This window comes from Gadus morhua, chromosome 17 (assembly GCF_902167405.1).
Source record: "Gadus morhua chromosome 17, gadMor3.0, whole genome shotgun sequence".
Lineage (NCBI taxonomy): Eukaryota > Metazoa > Chordata > Actinopteri > Gadiformes > Gadidae > Gadus > Gadus morhua.
Window position 1 is genome coordinate 13224752 of NC_044064.1, and position 19252 is coordinate 13244003.

General features: G+C 43.9%; 3 protein-coding genes across 3 annotated transcripts; all 3 read right to left on the bottom strand.

Moving 5' to 3' along the window:
• Positions 1–413: 413 nt before the first annotated feature.
• LOC115529955 (E3 ubiquitin-protein ligase TRIM21-like) lies at positions 414–8746 on the bottom strand. Its single transcript, XM_030339102.1, has 7 exons — positions 8706–8746; positions 3852–4446; positions 3184–3279; positions 2638–2871; positions 2371–2518; positions 2259–2285; positions 414–1680 (listed from the first exon to the last, which is right to left on the bottom strand). The coding sequence occupies exons 1-7, from the start codon at positions 8744–8746 to the stop codon at positions 1169–1171; spliced, it is 1653 nt and encodes a 550-aa protein (XP_030194962.1). The 3' UTR covers positions 414–1168.
• A 1606-nt stretch (positions 8747–10352) lies between these two features.
• LOC115529956 (E3 ubiquitin-protein ligase TRIM47-like) lies at positions 10353–11462 on the bottom strand. The gene is made up of 2 exons (XM_030339103.1): positions 10926–11462; positions 10353–10760 (listed from the first exon to the last, which is right to left on the bottom strand). Exons 1-2 carry the CDS (start codon positions 11460–11462, stop codon positions 10353–10355), a joined length of 945 nt encoding a protein of 314 aa, XP_030194963.1.
• Positions 11463–15114: 3652 nt separating this feature from the next.
• On the bottom strand, positions 15115–18915 carry LOC115529957 (E3 ubiquitin-protein ligase TRIM21-like). The gene is made up of 7 exons (XM_030339105.1): positions 18905–18915; positions 18356–18821; positions 17689–17784; positions 17146–17379; positions 16879–17026; positions 16767–16793; positions 15115–16270 (listed from the first exon to the last, which is right to left on the bottom strand). The coding sequence occupies exons 1-7, from the start codon at positions 18913–18915 to the stop codon at positions 15696–15698; spliced, it is 1557 nt and encodes a 518-aa protein (XP_030194965.1). The 3' UTR covers positions 15115–15695.
• Positions 18916–19252: the final 337 nt, after the last annotated feature.

Here is a 19252-nt window from a genome sequence, read left to right on the forward strand (position 1 = left end):
AACATTTTACTTGGATAAAAAAATATAAAAAAATCGACTGATGTCGTTTCTTGCATGATTCGAGTGTTATATGTTTAAAAGCTAATATATAAAGCTCTTTTAATGTGGCTGATGTGATAGAAGCTTAACAAACGATGTTCAATCAATGATATTTATTTTATTAAGGAAATTCCCAAAAACCAGATTTACTATAAACTTACAGAATGAAGTATACAAAGTCACATTTGATGCACGTTAGACATAGAAAGCTGCATTAGGTGAATAAGTGCATCAGGAATGTATATTGAACAAAGTTTTACAATCCCTATCCCAACAAGGGATAGGGATTGTATGAATTGTATGATTGTATGTACAATTCATTGTACTGTATGATTGTATGAAGCTATTAATGTCATTAATAGCTTCATAATGACATTAAGTCATTATGAAGCTATTAAGAACCTAGACCTTGCTTGACCACAAGGGTTGATGTAGAATAACATTTCCAATATGATTAAATGCCTTTACCCACCACTGCTTAAAAAATACCCGGAACCCCAAAAATATAATAAGCACCGCATTCCCATTACCATTACAAAGGTGGTAGTTATTTCTCTATGGATATTTTTCATCGTTACACTGTTCCAGGATTTTTCATCGTTACACGGTTCCAGGTTTCGGTCTTCAAACATAATAATGAAACTCATCTTTATATATTTTGCATTGAATATGAATATTTGCATTGAATATGAATGTCCCGCCACCATAATAATCCCTAACTGCTACCAAACCTAGACCTTGCTTGACCACAAGGGTTGATGTAGAATAAAATTTCCAATATGATTAAATGCCTTTACCCGCCACTGCTTATGACCCGGAACCCCAAAAATATAATAAGCACCGCATTCCCATCACCATTACAAAGGTGGTGGTTATTCTCTATGGATATTTTTCATCGTTACATTGTTCCAGGTTTCGGGCTTCAAACATAATAATGAAACTCATCTTTATATATTTTGCATTGAATATGAATATTTGCATTGAAAATGAACGTCCCGCCACCATAATAATCCCCAACTGCTACCAATGGGTGGAGACACAGTTTGAAACCCACCCATGTGTATTTTCTATGTTTACATATACAGTATATTTGGTATACACTAGCATAGTAATCATTCCAGAGCTGGTCCTACACCGCAGTGATGACCAGAGGCCGGCTTTCCTCCAACTCATTATGGGGACTGAAATAGGGGCAGAGCTCGCCACTGAATACGCACGCCGTGAACGAGAATATGTGCGAGGAGGACGTCAGGTCGTAGAAGGACACGAGGCCGTCCTCGTAATCCAGGAAGACGCCTACCATCTTGGGCTTGGCTATGAGGGCCAACTTTTTGGTCGGGGCCGTCTTTGCCTCGTAGCCGTCACCATCGTAATGTGTTATCACCCAGTAGTTGGCGTCGACGTTGACCCGAGAGGTCAACGTCGTTACACCTAGATCCCAACCCAACTTGTCGCCGACCTCAACCTGCCAGTAGGCCTTGCCGGATGTCAGTCGGTTCCGGCCGAGGACGGATGAGTTCAAGTCGAACCTCTGAGAACCCATGGGTACTACCTGATTCCCGCCGCCATCGTGTACCTCCTTGCCGTCAGCAGATATGATTAACCGTGGGTGAGCGGTGCTGGGGTCTAGTTTCACGTCCACTGCAAAATAAAATATTTTTGGGGGGTTTAATTCTTCCCCAATTAATTTTAGAAGCAAAACCTCATTGTTGCAACAACAATGTACGTGCACAATTAAAACTGTGTCAAGGATATCACAAAAAGTCACAGGATTATTTCCTTTGTGGTCCTTTTCGTAGTTGGAATTAGTTGGTAAAGTGGAAATATCTGTTACATGGCAATTTAGGTGATGTTTCTTTATTGATATACGTTTTAAATAGGTTTATACTCTGACCGCCATCACTGATCTGACAGCTGAGAATGTTTCTTCAGTTAACAAGAGTCATTTATGTCTTTCTCGCAGAAAAAAAATATTCTAGTTCCCGTTCCCACTTCACAGAGAAGCAAGAAGACAGAATAAAATAAAGATGATAAGAACGATGCCAAGAAAAAAGAGGACAGGAGTCATGACGTGGTGATGAGGGAGGGGAATGTTAACTGCAAAAATGGACAGGAAGTTAGCCAAAACGACATCAATGCTAACATGCTTTTAATTCTTGAATTGAAAAATAACCCAACTTACTAAATTGGAGTAGAATAATACAGAAAGGTAAAATTACCTGCAAACGTCACGATCCTCTGCAGTTCTATGTAGGGAAATCAGAAGAATTAAATTAACTTAAATTAAGTTATTTATCTTCTTATAGGCTAATCTTCCAACCACTTTCTTACCGATTGGAGTCAATAACTCCAGTTTGTCGAGAATTTTATCCATCATGTTTTTTATGATACTTCGGAAGGTGCCGAAGGAGGTGGATGCATCGAGTGCTATCTCTGTTAGGTTGTTTTCCTCATCTAGGTCCTGGGTGGATGGAAAATTCTAAAGGAGTAGAAAAAAACAAGTGAAATAATTCAGTAATTTACTTTACTGTAACGGTTTAATCAGAGACAATGGCTGACACCGAATGATCTATATTTATACAAAATTGCCTCTGTCACCTGTAGGAAGTAAATATGATCCTCTGTGTCAGAAATGCGCCTCAGGTCCGAGATGTTCTTCCGCAGTTCCCCTATCTCGTTGTTGAGCTGCTCCTTCAATTCCCTGGCCTGCCCCTCCACCGCCTGACTCCTCACGTCCATGGGCAGGAGAGCGTGTCTTTTGGCGTTCTCCACATAGGAAATGAGGGATGACAGAATGCCGTCGATATCCGTCATCTCGCTACGTAAGTGATCCTGAAAGAAACACAAAGGAAGGACCGTGATTATTATTTGGATAATTTATTTTGTTCATTATTCATGCCAGTAGCATTTGCAACTTACTAGAACCACAACAACATACTTCAGATCAGAACATGTCATACTTTGTTGTTTGCCGGTTTTAATCGGATGAAAGCGATTTATACATGACTGACAACAACTGAAGCCTCTGTATTATTATTTTTTTTTTTTACTTTTCAAAAGGAAGCAACACTATCTCAAGTCTGCCTCAACAATTGTAAATTCAATCCCAAGATCTCTCCTTTAAAAATACATAACTTTCCTCACCTGGGAAACCATGATCGAGGAATGGATTTCCTGCAGCTTGTTTTCGCGTCTCACAATGCTCCCCTGAAACTCTCCCTCGAGGTAGTTCAGCTGGCCCTTCAGGGAGAAAGAAGAACATCTCAATTTTGACTCCCATATAAAGCCTGAGTATAACATCACTTTTCACTCAATACTGATAGTGGTCATCAACAGCTTTCAAGGTCAATGTTGTACCGAACCAATTTGCAATGTGTATTATTTAAACCCTAACCCTCTGTTTCGTTCTCTTTGGGCGACACGTTTGGCGATATGCGGTAACTTTCCCGAGGGGTACAATTAGCGTAGCTACCAACCAGCTCATAACATTCATAACACTGCAAACCTGTGGGCCATAGGCTCCATCTCTGTGTTGCCTGATTTGGTGGAAGAAAGTCACTGATCAGACACTCTCAAACCATCTTAGATTGCGGGTAAGTCAAGCGGCTGGGGTGTTTGACTCCAAGCAGAAAGATACTGGCTTTGATCCCCAATTCCCATAGTCCACCTGTCAGCAACTTAGAGCCAGATGTCCGAACCCCTATCTACTCCTCAATGGCATATCTCTGAAAGTCACGATAGATAAAAGCGACTCATGACTGCAAAATGACAACATTAAAACTCAAACATGTGAGATCTTCCAAAACCCTCACCCTTTTCTCCTCCCACACCGTCTCCACGGAAACAACCTCCCGCCCCTCCACCACACAGAGGACGCAGATGCAGCGGCCGCTGTCGCGGCAGTAGAGCTCCAGGGGCCGCCCGTGCTCCGGGCAGGCCCTGTCGTCCAGGTTCTCCACAGGCGCCACCATCCTGTGGCCCCTCAGGCGGTTCCTACTGCCGTGGCACTCGAGGTGGGCCCGGCAGTACGACATCAGACACACCAGGCACGACTTCAGGGCCTTGCGGGCCCCGGGCCCAATACAGACGTCGCAGACCACCTCTCGGGGCCTCCCGGCGGACCCCTCGGGCATTTGGCCCCTGGCCTCCGGCCGGGCCTGTTGCAGGTCCTGCAGGAGTCCCTGCAGCACGACGTTGACCTCGGGGATGCGGCTGAAGTGCTGCCTGCAGGTCGGGCAGCTGTTGTCGATGGCGTTGCGGATCAGGCATTCCTTGCAGAAGGAGTGGCCGCAGCAGGTGGTGACGGGATCCGAGAACAGGCCATTGCAGATGGGGCAGCTCAGGTGCCTCTCTACGGCCAGGCTCAGGCCCGAGGGCTGCGCGGAACGGGCCGGGTCCGGGATGGGGCTATGCCGAGAATATATGTATGGTTGCTACTATGAATGACGATATTAGATGTGATAACACCACAACACGGTGCTTTGGTGAACTATGTTCATAATTCTAATGTAATGAATACACCGAATATAATGCTCGTAGTGATAGGCTTATAGCAATGGTTATAGTGAAAATAAACCGATTCAGATTCAGGTTTGCGTAACAAACAAGGAATTTGACTTTGGTTAACCCTTTGCTCACATACACTGTTAAGTTTAAGTGACAGTATAACAATACAATATAATATACTAATTTGCGAAAACGAATATACAATAACAATATAATAGGAAGAAACAATATAAGGGAAGAAATGGTGCAATATCAGTGCAGTCAATATACGCTCAGAGAATTAAAATTTCAATATAAATATAAATACAATACTAATAAATAAAATAAATAAATAAATATAAAAAAACTATTTTTTAGAAACTGGTTCTTAAAACGCCTACAGGCCATTAATGACATCAACACAATACATTAAGCACGACCTCAATGACCCATCCTATCTACTATGTACAACCTACAATAGAGCTTATTCAACGGTTACCTATACTAGCACAAAGGTAAAGTGACAGTGAACCCATTGTCTCAGCTGCAATTCGAACATTGAAATAAATTCAAAATGCGCTTTGGTTTGAGTTCGAAGGAGGAGGGGGGCGTGTTATCTCCATGGTTACGACCAACGCCAACGTACCGACCTTATAGGCCTACTGTTTTACTAAACTTACTGGGCTAGGTTGCACCAACTTGGCGTTAGCCTGGTCTTAACTACGCCTGGTCGTAACTTGGCATAGTAATGTTATAAGCAAAGGGGCAGAGTAGAAATGTTTATATTTTTTAAAAGTTATTTTAGACTACCTCGATGCATTGGTATCCCACATTGTCCCACCCAAACGTGGTCTTTGTCCCACATCTGGTGAATTGTGATCTGGTCACCCAAGTTGTGAACATTGTTTTAATTATGTTTATATGTTTTAAATAGGTCGACACATCAAACAGATCTCTCCTACAGTCTCAAAACTACTCAATTAGCTCCTTGTCATTTGATGATGTTCAATGCATTGCTTCTGTCAAAAAGAACAATTCCCGTCTAAATGCCTGCTCGTTGTAAACCAGACAACACAAATACATATTTTAATTAGGCCTACATTCGTTTGCATTTTTTATTGTTATGCATTAACACAATTGATGGATGACAATGAATTAAATAATTAATTATTTATTTCGGTGTAGCATGTCAAGTAAAATAGTAAATAGCTGTCGGCACGAGATATCTATGGAGGTAGATTTGTGTCTTTATTATGCAATCAAGCAGAATAGGTTTGAGAGCAAAACTTTCCACACTGCAATCAAAAAATAGATTTGAGAGCAAAACTATCGACACTGCAATCAAAATAAGTTTTATTGCAAGTAAAATAAATGTAATAACAAAATTATGAATGGGAATCCAAAAGATTTGTTTGCAAATCCAAAAGTTTTGTTTGCAAATCCAAAAGTTTTGTTTGCGAATCCAAAAGTTTTGCTTGCGAATCCAAACGTTTTTCTTGCGAATCCAAAAGCTTTGCTTGCTGTTGAGCTGAATCTCGTGGGCGGGACCTACGCCGAAAGATGTAAGACATGTCTCTATTGGCCAGTCTTGATCGGAGTGACAGCTTGGCAACATCCACAGTTAGTAACGAGAGATCGTTGAACACAAATAGTCCTGTTAACTAGTAGCTACATGCACAACGTCATGCAGGCTAATAGTCAGCCTGGGCACGTAACGTACCTATGACTAGGTAATTGAGCTAAGCTAGCAGCTACAGGCTGACAAAATAATGTGTATTTTTTAACCCATTACAACATCCACAGATCGTTAAACAAAAGCAATCTACATGCACCAGTTCAAACACAACATTCTTGCCATTACTATGACGGAAGACATACCTCCGCATTGATTTTCTGTCCTCTCAACTCCCGAGTCCCGCTTTGTCTCATCGTGGACTTCAAAACTCCCTCTCTTGTTACTAACGCCCCGTGCCCACTACCTCAGTCCGTTGACTGATCCCCATTGACTTTGAATGGGGACGGACGCGCAATGCATTGTGGATCCGTCCGTTCCGTTGGAGCCTTCGGCTCAGTCAAAAAGTGGAAAAATGTTCAACTTTTTCGGCAGCGACGGATCCGTCATCCAATCAGATCGCGTATGCAAATGTAAGCACTGTGACGCGACTCGGGCTCTGACGATACAGCCAATCAAATCGGTTCGCCGCTGATCTCAAAGTCAATGGAGATCAGTCAACTGACGGAGGTAGTGGGCACGGGGCATAACCCTACATGCCCACTACCTCCGTCCGTTGACTGATGTGGGAAGGCGTGGCTGACTGATGGGGGAGTAGTCTTTGCAGAGGCATCCGTCAGCCAATCAAATCGCTTCGCCGGGTTCTTCCCGCTACTTCCTGCTTGTTGCGATGCAAGATGACCCGCTTTCCCGCTTTCCAGTATCGTCAGAGCCCGAGTCGCGTCACAGTGCTTAAATTTGCATACGCGATCTGATTGGATGACGGATCCGTCGCTGCCGAAAAAGTTGAAGATTTTTCAACTTTTTGACTGAGCCATGACTGAGCCGACGGCTCCAACGGAACGGACGGATCCACAATGCATTGCGCGTCCGTCCCAGTCGACGGACGCATGTAGTGGGCACGGGGCGTAACTGTGGATGTTGCCAAGCTGTCATTCCAATCGAGACTGGCCAATAGAGACGTGTCTTACATCTTTCGCAAGCAAAGCTTTTTGGATTCGCAAGCAAAACTTTCGGGTTCGCAAACAAAACTTTTGGATTCGCAAACAAAACTTTTGGATTCGCAAACAAAACTTTTGGATTTGGAAACGAAACTTTTGGATTCACCATTAATAATTTTTTATTTTACTGGCAATAAAACATTTCTTGATTGCAGTGTCGATAGTTTTGCACTCAAATCTATTTTTTGATTGCCGTTTGGAAAGATTTTCTCTCAAACCTATTCTGTTTGATTGCATAATAAAAACACAAATCTACCTCCATAGATATCCTAGCAACGCGGTGATATAAGCATACAATGGAACATTCACATTGCTAAGATCGGGCGTAGTTAAGACCAGTTGGTGCAACCGGCCTGTTAAGTAAACAGTAGGCCTATAACAATACCATATAATATAGGCCTACTAATTTGCAAAAAATAATATACAATAACAATATAAGAGGAATAAACAATATAAGGGAAGAAATGGTGCAATAACAGTGAAGTCAATATACGGTCAGAGATTTAAGATTTCAATATAAATATAATTACAAAACCTTATTTTTTTTCTTAAGAATGCTTTGTGAATCCGGCCCCAGGTTCTTAAAACGCCTATTTGCATTGGCCTTTCATACAATATAATTGAACGAATGCAATACCCTCTATTATGTAGAGCTTATTAGTTACTAACACGCACAAAGTTGAAGTGACGGTGAACCCATTGTTTCAGCTTTGAAATATTAAATTCATATTGCGCTTTGGTTTGAGTTTCAGGAAGGAGTGGGGCGTGGTATCCCCATGGTTACGACCAACGCCGACGTGACGACCTTATAATAAGCGATGTTGTAGACCTATATGAAATCCGCCCCACATTGTATCTTTATACTATCGGTGACCGGGAAGCCTCAACCTCACTCGGACGCGGACGTGTTGTTATACTAGGTAAAGGCTACTTGTATCATGGTCTACTAAGTTTACTAAGTATTATTATAGGTTACACCTGGGTTCGCAGCATGGAGACACTTTACCATAGTGTATGGGGAGAACGGCAAAACGTCTTTTTACCCATTTCTTTCTTAATTCGGGTCTTCTTCCAGTAACAGTCAAAAAAGTGCCATAGCTTGCTATGATGACGATATGAGACATTACGACGTTAACAAATAAAACTGGCTCTTTGAATCAGTTTGACAGCGGAGTGCACACCAGGTCGTCTTTACCTTTTCATCTCATTTGCAGTTATTCAGACCTCGACCAATTGTCACGGATTTTTATAAAAAACAACCTCAATTCAGCAGATCTGTCGATATAAATTGTGTTTATTCTCTAATGGTAGCCTAATGCTGATGATTTGCATTTCTAAAGTTTAAACTTTACAAAATGAAAGATGTAGCCTAATTTGGCCACAACCGCAGTGCAAATGCAGTAGGCCCTATATAAGTAACAATATGACTTAATATAGCGAACGATTACCTTTCATTCGCCCTTGGGTTATCCCCGTGAAGATCTCCCATGGTGTCCATTGTCTCTCTCCCTTTTCATCGGCAGTGCACTACAGGTACACAGGGACTCTTCCCTTTATAGGCCACAGTAAACGCCTTTGGTTTCATTTCTGCAAATGCTCTTCCCAGACATAACTTTTGTCTCCTCCTCATCAGATGCGTCAGGCCCGATGGAACGATGGGAGGTCGATGGCCTCACGCATCATTTGTTTATTATTTGCCTTACAAATGTAAGCGTGTAGAGTGTAGAGCTTGCAGAGCAGGTTAGACCTAACCTGCCTTTATCACATCAATAGGTTTAGAAAGCTATAAATGATCGTTATCACACCAATGACTGTAGGACTGTGCACCCTAACAATTATATGGTGAAATTTGCGGACGATACCGTGCTCCTGAGCCTTCTACACAAGGATATGGACCCCTCTGTGTACCAGGATGAGATAGACCTATTTATTAAGTGGTGTGACACCAACCATCTCATTCTAAATGTGACCAAAACACAGGAAATGGTTTTGGATCCGAGGCAAGTGACTGACCATGAGCCAGTGGTCATCAAAAATCAGAAAATCACCCGGGTATCCTCATACAAGTATTTAGGGGTTCATATTGATAATCTTCTCTGCTGGAAGACACATATTGAAAACCTGTGCAATAGACTGCAACAGAGGCTATATTTTTTGCGAAGATTACGATTGTACGGCGTAAGCAGCCACATCATGATGATTTTCTACCGTGCCATTGTAGAGAGCATCCTTAGATATGGGATCTCCTCATGGTTTGGCAACCTAACCGTTAAGCTGAAAAGCAAACTGGCCGGCATGCACAAAACAGCAATGAAAATCGTAGGGAGGAAAGAATATGAGCCTATACAGAGCATCTATGAGCAGGCATTTAGGAAAAAAGCAAAGAAAATTATTTCCAACTCCCAACACCCACTCTTCCCCGAATATAAAACCCTGCCATCAGGGAGAAGACTCTGTGTGCCGCTATGCAAATCAAACCGCCTTAAATTATCATTTGTCCCAGCCTCCATTAAGCTGATGAACAATGTGCAATAGAATGATGTGCAATAAATAGGTTAGCACTTTAGCACATAGTACTTTAGCACATAGCACTTTAGCACATAGCACTTTAGAACTAAGCACTCTAGCACATAGCACTTTATCCATAAGTTCTAGTGCAATAAACATTTGCACTTGATCCCCATACTGTCGATTTCTATGCTATACAGCGAGGTGCAGTTTAAGTCTATCAAGCCCCATGTTCTCGATGTTAAAATGTTGGTTTGTCTGATTGTGTTTGTGTCTGCGGTTGTGTTTTTGTTCTGTTGTACTCTTGTGTATGTTAAGAAAGCAATGATGCACTGTGCCCAAGACAAATTTCCCCACGGGGACAATAAAGTTGAACCTTGACCTTGACCTTGACACCAGATCCCTTATCTTCTGTATATATTTTTCACTTTGTACTTACTATATTATTCAAACATAAATGTGTGGAAAACAAAATAGAAATAATTCTACAGATACATCATCAACATTTTACGACATAAAACATAGTTTTGAACTAGGGTTGATCACAACTATATCAGCTAAACAAATTAGCTCCCTCCTCATCTTTGTCATTTCCTCGTATTTACGGTGAACACTTCTGTAGACATTTCTGGAAAGAGAAAGAGGAAATGAGTAACCATCCTCAGTAGGTCTGTGATTATAAACAATTGGTATATCTTGGAAGTGGAAAGTGAAAGATTTAAGCAGACCAGTAAAAAACTCAGAGGATCTGCCATTTGAGAAAGTTCCTCCAAGTCCGTCTTTCTCTGCTGGAGGTCCAGGGTTTCCTGCTCCTGGTCTCTGGGTAGACCCTCGGCCTCGCCAAGACCCCCGGCCTCCTCCAGACCCTTCGCCTCGACCAGATCACCTCCAGATCTGCGGGTGGGGAGCGTCAGCGACCTCCTGGTGTTCTCGGCGCGTAATGTTCTCTCCTGAATCGCTCGCGTGAGTTTGAACAGCTGTTTATTTAGCTTAGCCTAAAGAGAGAGGCGCAGATTGAGACGAGGGAAAACATATATTAAACAGTTACAGATGTGAAGTGAATGTTTCTCCATCACACTGTAATTACGATTACGAAAGAATTTGAACAAAAACTCGAGAGCTACAGCACAGAACCTGTCATTTGTAATTTCTGTGAATACCTTCGCCCGGGCCGCCTCCTTTGAAAGCGGCACGATGCGGTGGTCCCGGTGGTCCGTGTCGGCGCACATCCTGCAAATACACGTCCTGTCGGTGCGGCAAAAGCGGTCCACGCTCCTCCCGTGGTGCCGGCACGGCCCCTCGAAGTTCTTCAGGGCGCTGACCAGTCGATGGCGCCGCAGCGCGGCGTCGAGGTAGTGCGGCTCCAGGTGCAGCGGGCAGTACGACGCCAGGCACACCAAACACGACATGGCCGCCGCCGTAGCGCGTCCGCCGGCCGGACACGCGTCGCAGGGGACCTCGCCGGCCTCTAAAGGCTCCGGCGGGCGGCCCTCCACTGGAGGAAGAGGGTGGTCCGCCGGTGGCGGTTTGAGGTCGGGTCTGGTGGGGAAGAGTGCCTTGCACAAGGGGCACTGGCAGCAGCCAGTGATCCTCCAGTACTCTCCGATGAAGGCCAGGCAGAATGCGTGGTGGCAGTGGCGGCTGACGGGCCGGGTGAGGCCACTCAGACAGATGCACCAGTCAGGGGCCCCCGACATACCTGGGGAGAGTCACATCAAGGTCAGAGAGAGAGAGGCTGTTAAAGAGCAGGGTGGAGAGAGAGAGGGAGGGAGAGAGAGAGAGAGAGAGAGAGAGAGAGAGAGAGAGAGAGAGAGAGAGAGAGAGAGAGAGAGAGAGAGAGAGAGAGAGAGAGAGAGAGAGAGAGAGAGAGAGAGAGAGAGAGAGAGAGAGAGAGAGAGAGGGAGGGAGGGAGGGAGAGGGAGAGAGAGAAACTTAGTGATAGCGCGAGAACGACCATTGTCAGTTCCTGGTTGTGGGTGGATATGGAATATAGTGTGTGTGTTTGTGTGTGTCTGTGTTAGGGTTAGGGTACGGTTAGGGTTAGGTGAGAGAGAGAGGTGCAACCTAGGGAAACACAATGAGTGAAAAGTGTTTCCTCCCTACGAGTCAACACTAGGCAGGTCCCTAACCACAGCCACTTTCATGGTCAAGAGAGCAAGAGGGAAAGAACGAGGAAGGAAGAAAGAGAGAGACAGAGGTGCATCTTAGGGAAAGACAATAATTGAAAAGTGTTTCCTCCCTACGAGTCAACACTAGGCAGGTCCTTAACCACAGCCACTTTCATGGTCACCGTCATGGTTACCGCCATGGCAGACATTTACATTTACATTTACATTTAGGGCATTTAGCAGACGCATTTATCCAAAGCGACGACTTATGACAAAAGAAGTACATTTGTCATAAGAAGTGCATCAATATATCGCTGTTGTGTACAGAAAGGATGTTCATAGAACCAAGTGCAAGCACCACGATAGCTAGGTCAATCAATTCCCTGTGTTACATCCATGATAGCAGCTACTGCAGTTGCTACACAGTTAAGTACTACAATACAATACAATACAATACAATACAATACAATACAATAAAATACAATACAATACAATACAATGCAGTGTACAATTTATACACAGTTGTGTATAAATTGCCACACAGTTTAGCACTACAATACAATACAATACAATACAGTGTACAATGGTGGTCAGAAGTGGGAAGGTGGTTATGCAGAGTCGAGGTGGACTCTGAACAGGTGAGTCTTGAGTCTTTTTCGGAAGATAGTGAGCGACTCTGCGGTCCTGAGAACGGCAGGGAGCTCGTTCGGTCCCAAAACCGAGAAAAGTTGTGACTTTGCTGAACGGCCTTTGCTAGCTCTTAGCGATGGTGGTTCCAGACGTCCAGCTGAGGTAGTTGAGTGGAGGGATCGAGCTGGGGTGTGTGGCTTTAGCAATGCTTGGAGGTAGGCAGGGGCAGTTCCATCGACTGCCTTGTATGCCAGTACCATCGTCTTTAATTTGATGCGAGCTACTACAGGGAGCCAGTGGAGGTCCCGGAAGAGGGGGGTCACATGGGAGAACTTCGGTAGGTTGAACACGAGGCGCGCTACCGCATTCTGGATGCGCTGCAAAGGTTTAATCGCAGAGGCAGGAAGTCCAGCCAGGAGTGAGTTGCAGTAGTCGAGGCGGGAGATGACCAGTGATTGGACAAGAAGCTGAGCTGCTTCCCTTGTGAGGAAGGGCCGGATTCTGCGGATGTTGTAAAGTGCAAATTTGCAGGATCGGGCGACCGCAGTGATGTTTGCAGTGCTTCTGGCAGTTGGAGAGGGAGATACAGTGATGCAGACATGGCGACCATGTGTGTAGTGTACTCCATGCATCAGACACAGAAACACAAAGACAGAGAGAGAGAGAGAGAGAGAGAGAGAGAGAGAGAGAGAGAGAGAGAGAGAGAGAGAGAGAGGCTTTGATGGGGAAAGAGCGAGAAGGCAAGGGAGAGCAACACAGCAGTCTTGGACCTTGTTTCGGATTCTAAGGAGTCCTGGTGTTGTCATTAAGCCATTATTGTCAAAACTATGACATTTCCAGGACTCCTGAGATTTCTGGATACCATAGGCTGCCGTACCCTCTGGACACACACTTCACCTCATCGTGGTGACATGGGTAGATCATTTATCGCCGGTAAAACTTTACACCTGTTTGACACCTCACAATTTGGTGGTTGCCTGATTAAAAACTTTTCATGAGTAAATGGTTTATGACAGCAAACAGGTATTCTTGATGACACAGACAAACAGACACACACGCACACACTAATTAGGTGGTAATGAGGTCACCTGTTGCGGCTCGTGAACAGTTTGACCTCTGTCTGCTGGTGCTCACGCGTAAAACCATCTAATGTCTCCAAGGTTATGTCATCTTGATATTATTTTAGTAATTTAAGCAGAAATTGGTTGGCACGGTTATGTGTGACTAATTAAAAATATGCTCCTCTGTTCTCCAGCTTATGGAGCAACTACTGTTCATATTCCATTGTTCGGTTCTTGGATTCTTTTATATCTGTTCACTAGTAGAAGTTGGGGTACCAGTAGATATTTCTTTAAGTCTAAGTTTGTTTGATTATCAGAAACTTTTTAGCACCCTGCAGAAATCACAAAGGAAAATAATAGTACTATTTGTAGTATTTGCTATATCCGGGCCTGCGTGCGGGCCTGTGTGCGGGCCTGGACACATGCTTGTTTACGGACTTACTGCTGACGCTGGCTTGTTCCCGGCCCAACACACGACAGGATGACAGATTTCCAGTTCGGAATTGGATGGCCAGATTCCCACTTTTCCCGTCCTTACCTGTTCCCAGAGCTTAAACGGGAGCAAGTCAGGTCGTGTCCATTTTATTTAGCTCTCTACTGCAGTTCATACATGATGCTACCCCCCCTCCCCCGAAATTAATCTATTTGATAAGACTTGGGTAAAGATGAACTCATTGGCTGAGCTCTAAGGTATAGAGGTGTTTGATGTGAGCGAGTCCCCAAATGTAGGATCAGGGCTGTTCTGCATTGTACTCAAGTGTGCTCCTGAAGCTTTATTGGTTGGTTTCTCACTCACAGGCCGACAGTGTGTGGATGGAAATGGACGACCAGGACGACATGCCCACAGCTGATGAACTGGAACAGTGGGTCGAGGATGTGCTGTCCGGTAAAATAGACCCAGATATGGAGGATGATGACGATGATGACGATGATGACGACGATGATGATGACGATGGCGATGATGATGACGATGTTGTCTAAATGTTCACCATCTCAAATTTCTAAATTGCCAATCCTCTCGTTTGTGTGGCCTCACAACAAGAGAAACAATAGTGACTTTCGATAGCACTGTTTTTGTCGTGTAGCTGGATATTTTAAGGGACACTGGAAAATCGGTAACTTCTACCGCTAAAGTGTCGGGTTAAAATGTACCCACACGTTTATGCCCTTTGTTCGTTTTCTACATCAATCCAACTGGCCTATGATTACAAGCTAAATTCAGTCGAAGAACCCACATCAACTCTATAACTTAATTTAGTCCAATTCGGTTAACCAACACATCATTCACGACCAGATGGAGTGAGAAGATACAAAGTACAGTAATATTTTCTAAACATAGCTGGACATGGTCTTAAATTAAGTAGGAGACCACTCGAACAATTGCAGAATACATTGCTGTTTGTTTTCAGAACAACATTTTACTTGGATAAAAAAATATTTAAAAATCTACTGATGTCGTTTCTTGCATGATTCGAGTGTTATATGTTTAAAAGAAAATATATAAAGCTCTTTTAATGTGGCTGATGTGATAGAAGCTCAACAAACGATGTACAATCAATGATATTTATTTTATTAAGGAAATTCCCAAAAAACAGATTTACTATAAACTTACCGAATGAAGTATACAAAGTCACATTTGATGCACGTTAGACATAGAAAACTGCATTAGCTGAATAAGTGCATCAGGAATGTATATTGAACAAAGTTTTACAATCCCTATCCCAACAATAAGACATTAAGTCATTATGAAGCTATTAAGAACCTATACCTTGCTTGACCACAAGGGTTGATGTAGAATAACATTTCCAATATGATTAAATGCCTTTACCCACCACTGCTTATGACCCGGAACCCCAAAAATATAATAAGCACCGCATTCCCATCACCATTACAAAGGTGGTGGTTATTTCTCTATGGATATTTTTCATCGTTACACTGTTCCAGGATTTTTCTTCGTCACACTGTTCCAGGTTTCGGTCTTCAAACATAATAATGAAACTCATCTTTATATATTTTGCATTGAATATGAATATTTGCATTGAAAATGAACGTCCCGCCACCATAATAATCCCCAACTGCTACCAATGGGTGGAGACACAGTTTGAAACCCCCCCATGTGTATTTTCTATGTTTACACAGGATATTTGGTATACACTACCATGGTAATCATTCCAGAGCTGGCCGCAGTGATGACCAGAGGCCGGCTTTCCTCCAACTCATTATGGGGACTGAAATAGGGGCAGAGCTCGCCACTGAATACGCACGCCGTGAACGAGAATATGTGCGAGGAGGATGTCAGGTCGTAGAAGGACACAAGGCCCTCCTCGTAATCCAGGAAGACGCCTACCATCTTGGGCTTGGCTATGAGGGCCAGCTTTTTGGGCGGGGCCGTCATTGCCACGTAGCCCTCACCATCGTAATGTGTTAGCACCCAGTAGTTGGTGTCGGGCTCGAACACAAGCTTGCCTTTCCGTTGAGAGTTCACCGTCGTTACGCCTAGATCCCAACCCAACTTGTCGCCGACCTCAACCTGCCAGTAGGCCTTGCCGGATGTCAGTCGGTTCCGGCCGAGGACGGATGAGTACAAGTCGAACCTTTGAGAACCCATGGGTACTACCTGAAGCCCGCCGCCATCTTGTACCTCCTTGCCGTCAGCAGATATGATTAAGCGTGGGTGAGCGGTGCTGGGGTCTAGCTTCACGTCCACTGCAAAATAAAATATTTTTGGGGGGTTTAATTCTTCCGCAATTAATTTTAGAAGCAAAACCTCATTGTTGCAACAACAATGTACGTGCACAATTAAAACTGCGCCAAGGATATCACAAAAAGTCACAGGATTATTTCCTTTGTGGTCCTTTTCGTAGTCGGAATTAGTTGGTAAAGTGGAAAGATCTGTTATATGGCAATTTAGGTGATGTTTCTTTATCTTTATCTAGTTCCCGTTCCCACTTTACCGAGTAGGAGAGAGAGATCCGCGACTCAACACGCAAAAAGACAGAATAAAATAAAGATGATAAGAACGATGCCAAGAAAAAAGAGGACAGGAGTTATGACGTAGTGATGAGGGAGGAGAATGTTAACTGCACAAATGGACAGGAAGTTAGCCAAAACGACATCAATGCTAACATGCTTTTAATTCTTGAATTGAAAAAAAAAACAATTTACTAAATTGGAGTAGAATAATACAGAAAGGTAAAATTACCTGCAAACTTCACGATCCTCTGCAGTTCTATGTAGGGAAATCAGAAGAATTAAATTAACTTAAAATAAGTTATTTATCTTCTTATAGGCTAATCTTCCAACCACTTTCTTACCGATTGGAGTCAATAACTCCAGTTTGTCGAGAATTTCATCCATCAGGTTTTTTATGATACTTCGGAAGGTGCCGAAGGAGGTGGAGGCATCGAGTGCTGTCTCTGTTAGGTTGTTCTCCTCATCTAGGTCCTGGGTGGATGGAAAATTCTAAAGGAGTAGAAAAAAACAAGTGAAATAATTCAGTCATTTACTTGACTGTAACGGTTTAATCAGAGAAAATGGCTGACACCGAACGATCTATATTTATACAAAATTGCCTCTGTCACCTGTAGGAAGTCAATATGATCCTCTATGTCAGAAATGCGCCTCAGGTCCGAGATGTTCCTCTTCAGTTCCCCTATCTCGTTGTTGAGCTGCTCCGTCATTTCCTTGGCCTGCCTCTCCACCGCCTGACTCCTCTCGTCCATGGGCAGGAGAGCATGTCTTTTGGCATTCTCCACGTAGGAAATTAGAGATGACAGAAAGCCGTCTATATCCGTACTCTCGCTGCGTAAGTGATCCTGAAAGAAACACAAAGGAAGGACCGTGATTATTATTTGGATGATTTATTTTGTTCATTAATCATGCCAGTAGCATTTGCAACTTACTAGAACCACAACATCATACTTCAGATCAGAAAATGTCATACTTTGTTGTTTGCCTGTTTTAATTGGATGAAAGCGATTTATACATGACTGACAACAACTGAAGCCTCTGTATTATTATTTATTTTTTACGTTTAAAAGGTAGCAACACTATCTGAAGTCTGCCTCAACAATTGTACATTCCATCCCAAGATCTCTCCTTTAAAAATACATAACTTTCCTCACCTGGGAAACCTTGATCGAGGAACGGATTTCCTTCAGCTTGTTTTCCCGTCTCGCAATCCTCCCCTGAAACTCTACCTCGAGGTAGTTCAGCTGGCTCTTCAGGGAGAAAGAAGAACATCTCAATTTTGAATCCCATATAAAGCCGGAGTATAACATCACTTTTCACTCAATTACTGATATTGGTCATCAACAGCTTTCAAGGTCAATGTTGTACCGAACCAATTTGCAATGTGTATTATTTAAACCCTAACCCTCTGTTTCGTTCTCTTTGGGCGACACGTTTGGTGATATGCAGTAACGTTCCCGAGGGTTACAATTAGCGTAGCCACTGACCAGCTCATAACATTCATAACACTGCAAATCTGTGGGCAATAGGCTCCATCTCTGTGTTGCCAGATTTGGTGGAAGAAAGTCACTGATCAGACACTCTCAAACCATCTTAGATTGCGGGTAAGTCAAGCGGCTGGGCTGTTTGACTCCAAGCAGAAAGATACTGGCTTTGATCCCCAATTTCCAGTCCATCTGTCCGCAACTTAGAGCCAGATGTCCTAACCCCTATCTACTCCTCAATGGCATTTCTCTGAAAGTCACGATAGATAAAAGCGACTCATGACTGCAAAATGACAACATTAAAACTCAAACATGTGAGATCTTCCAAAACCCTCACCCTTTTCTCCTCCCACTCCGTCTCCACGGGAACAACCTCCTGCCCCTCCTCCACACAGAGGACGCAGATGCAGCGGCCGCTGTCGCGGCAGTAGAGCTCCAGGGGCCGCCCGTGCTTCGGGCAGGCCCTGTCGTCCAGGTTCTCCACAGGCGGCACCATCTTGTGGCCCCTCAGGCGGTTTCTACTGTCGTGGCCCTCGAGGTGGGCCCGGCAGTACGACACCAGACACACCAGGCACGACTTCAGGGCCCTGCGGGCCCCGGGCCCAATACAGACGTCGCAGACCACCTCTCGGGGCCTCCCGGCGGACCCCTCGGCCATTTGGCCCCAGGCCTCCTGCCGGGCCTGGTGCAGGTCCTGCAGGAGTCCCTTCTGCATGAGGCACTCCTGCAGGAGTCCCTCCGGCAGGAATCCCACCTGCCGGAGGCAATCCTGCAGGACGGTGTCGCTGACATCGGGGATGCGGCTGAATTAAAAATGTAAAAATGAATTAAAAAAATATGTTTTAAAAAAAACTATTTTATAAAAACCGGTTCTTAAAACGCCTACAGGCCATTCATGACGTCAACACAATATATTACGCACGACCTCAATGACCCACCCTACCTACTATGTATAACCTAAAACAGAGCTTATTCAACGGTTACCTATAACTAGCACAAAGATAAAGTGACAGTGAACCCATTGTTTCAGCTGCAATTCGAACATTGAAATAAATTCAAAATGCGCTTTGTTGGTTTGAGTTCCAAGACAGAGGGGGGCGTGTTATCCCCATGGTTACGACCAACACCAACGTACAGACGTTATAGGCCTACTGTTTTACTAAACTTGCACCAACTTGGCGTTAGCCTGGTCTTAACTACGCCTGGTCGTAACTTGGCGTTCTAAGTCCGACCT

Excerpts from the sequence above, each read along its gene's own strand:
- LOC115529955 (XM_030339102.1), bottom strand. The coding sequence starts at position 8,746 with ATGGGAGATCTTCACGGGGATAACCCAAGGGCGAATGAAAG. Across the intron at positions 2,872-3,183 it reads CCTCGATCATGGTTTCCCAG|GATCACTTACGTAGCGAGAT; the intron begins GTGAGGAAAGTT and ends TGTTTCTTTCAG. Across the intron at positions 2,286-2,370 it reads GGAGTTATTGACTCCAATCG|AACTGCAGAGGATCGTGACG; the intron begins GTAAGAAAGTGG and ends TTCCCTACATAG.
- LOC115529956 (XM_030339103.1), bottom strand. The coding sequence starts at position 11,462 with ATGTCGGGGGCCCCTGACTGGTGCATCTGTCTGAGTGGCCTCACCCGG. Across the intron at positions 10,761-10,925 it reads AGGAGGCGGCCCGGGCGAAG|GCTAAGCTAAATAAACAGCT; the intron begins GTATTCACAGAA and ends CTCTCTCTTTAG.
- LOC115529957 (XM_030339105.1), bottom strand. Across the intron at positions 17,027-17,145 it reads ATCATATTGACTTCCTACAG|AATTTTCCATCCACCCAGGA; the intron begins GTGACAGAGGCA and ends CTACTCCTTTAG. Across the intron at positions 16,271-16,766 it reads GAGGATCGTGAAGTTTGCAG|TGGACGTGAAGCTAGACCCC; the intron begins GTAATTTTACCT and ends TTTATTTTGCAG.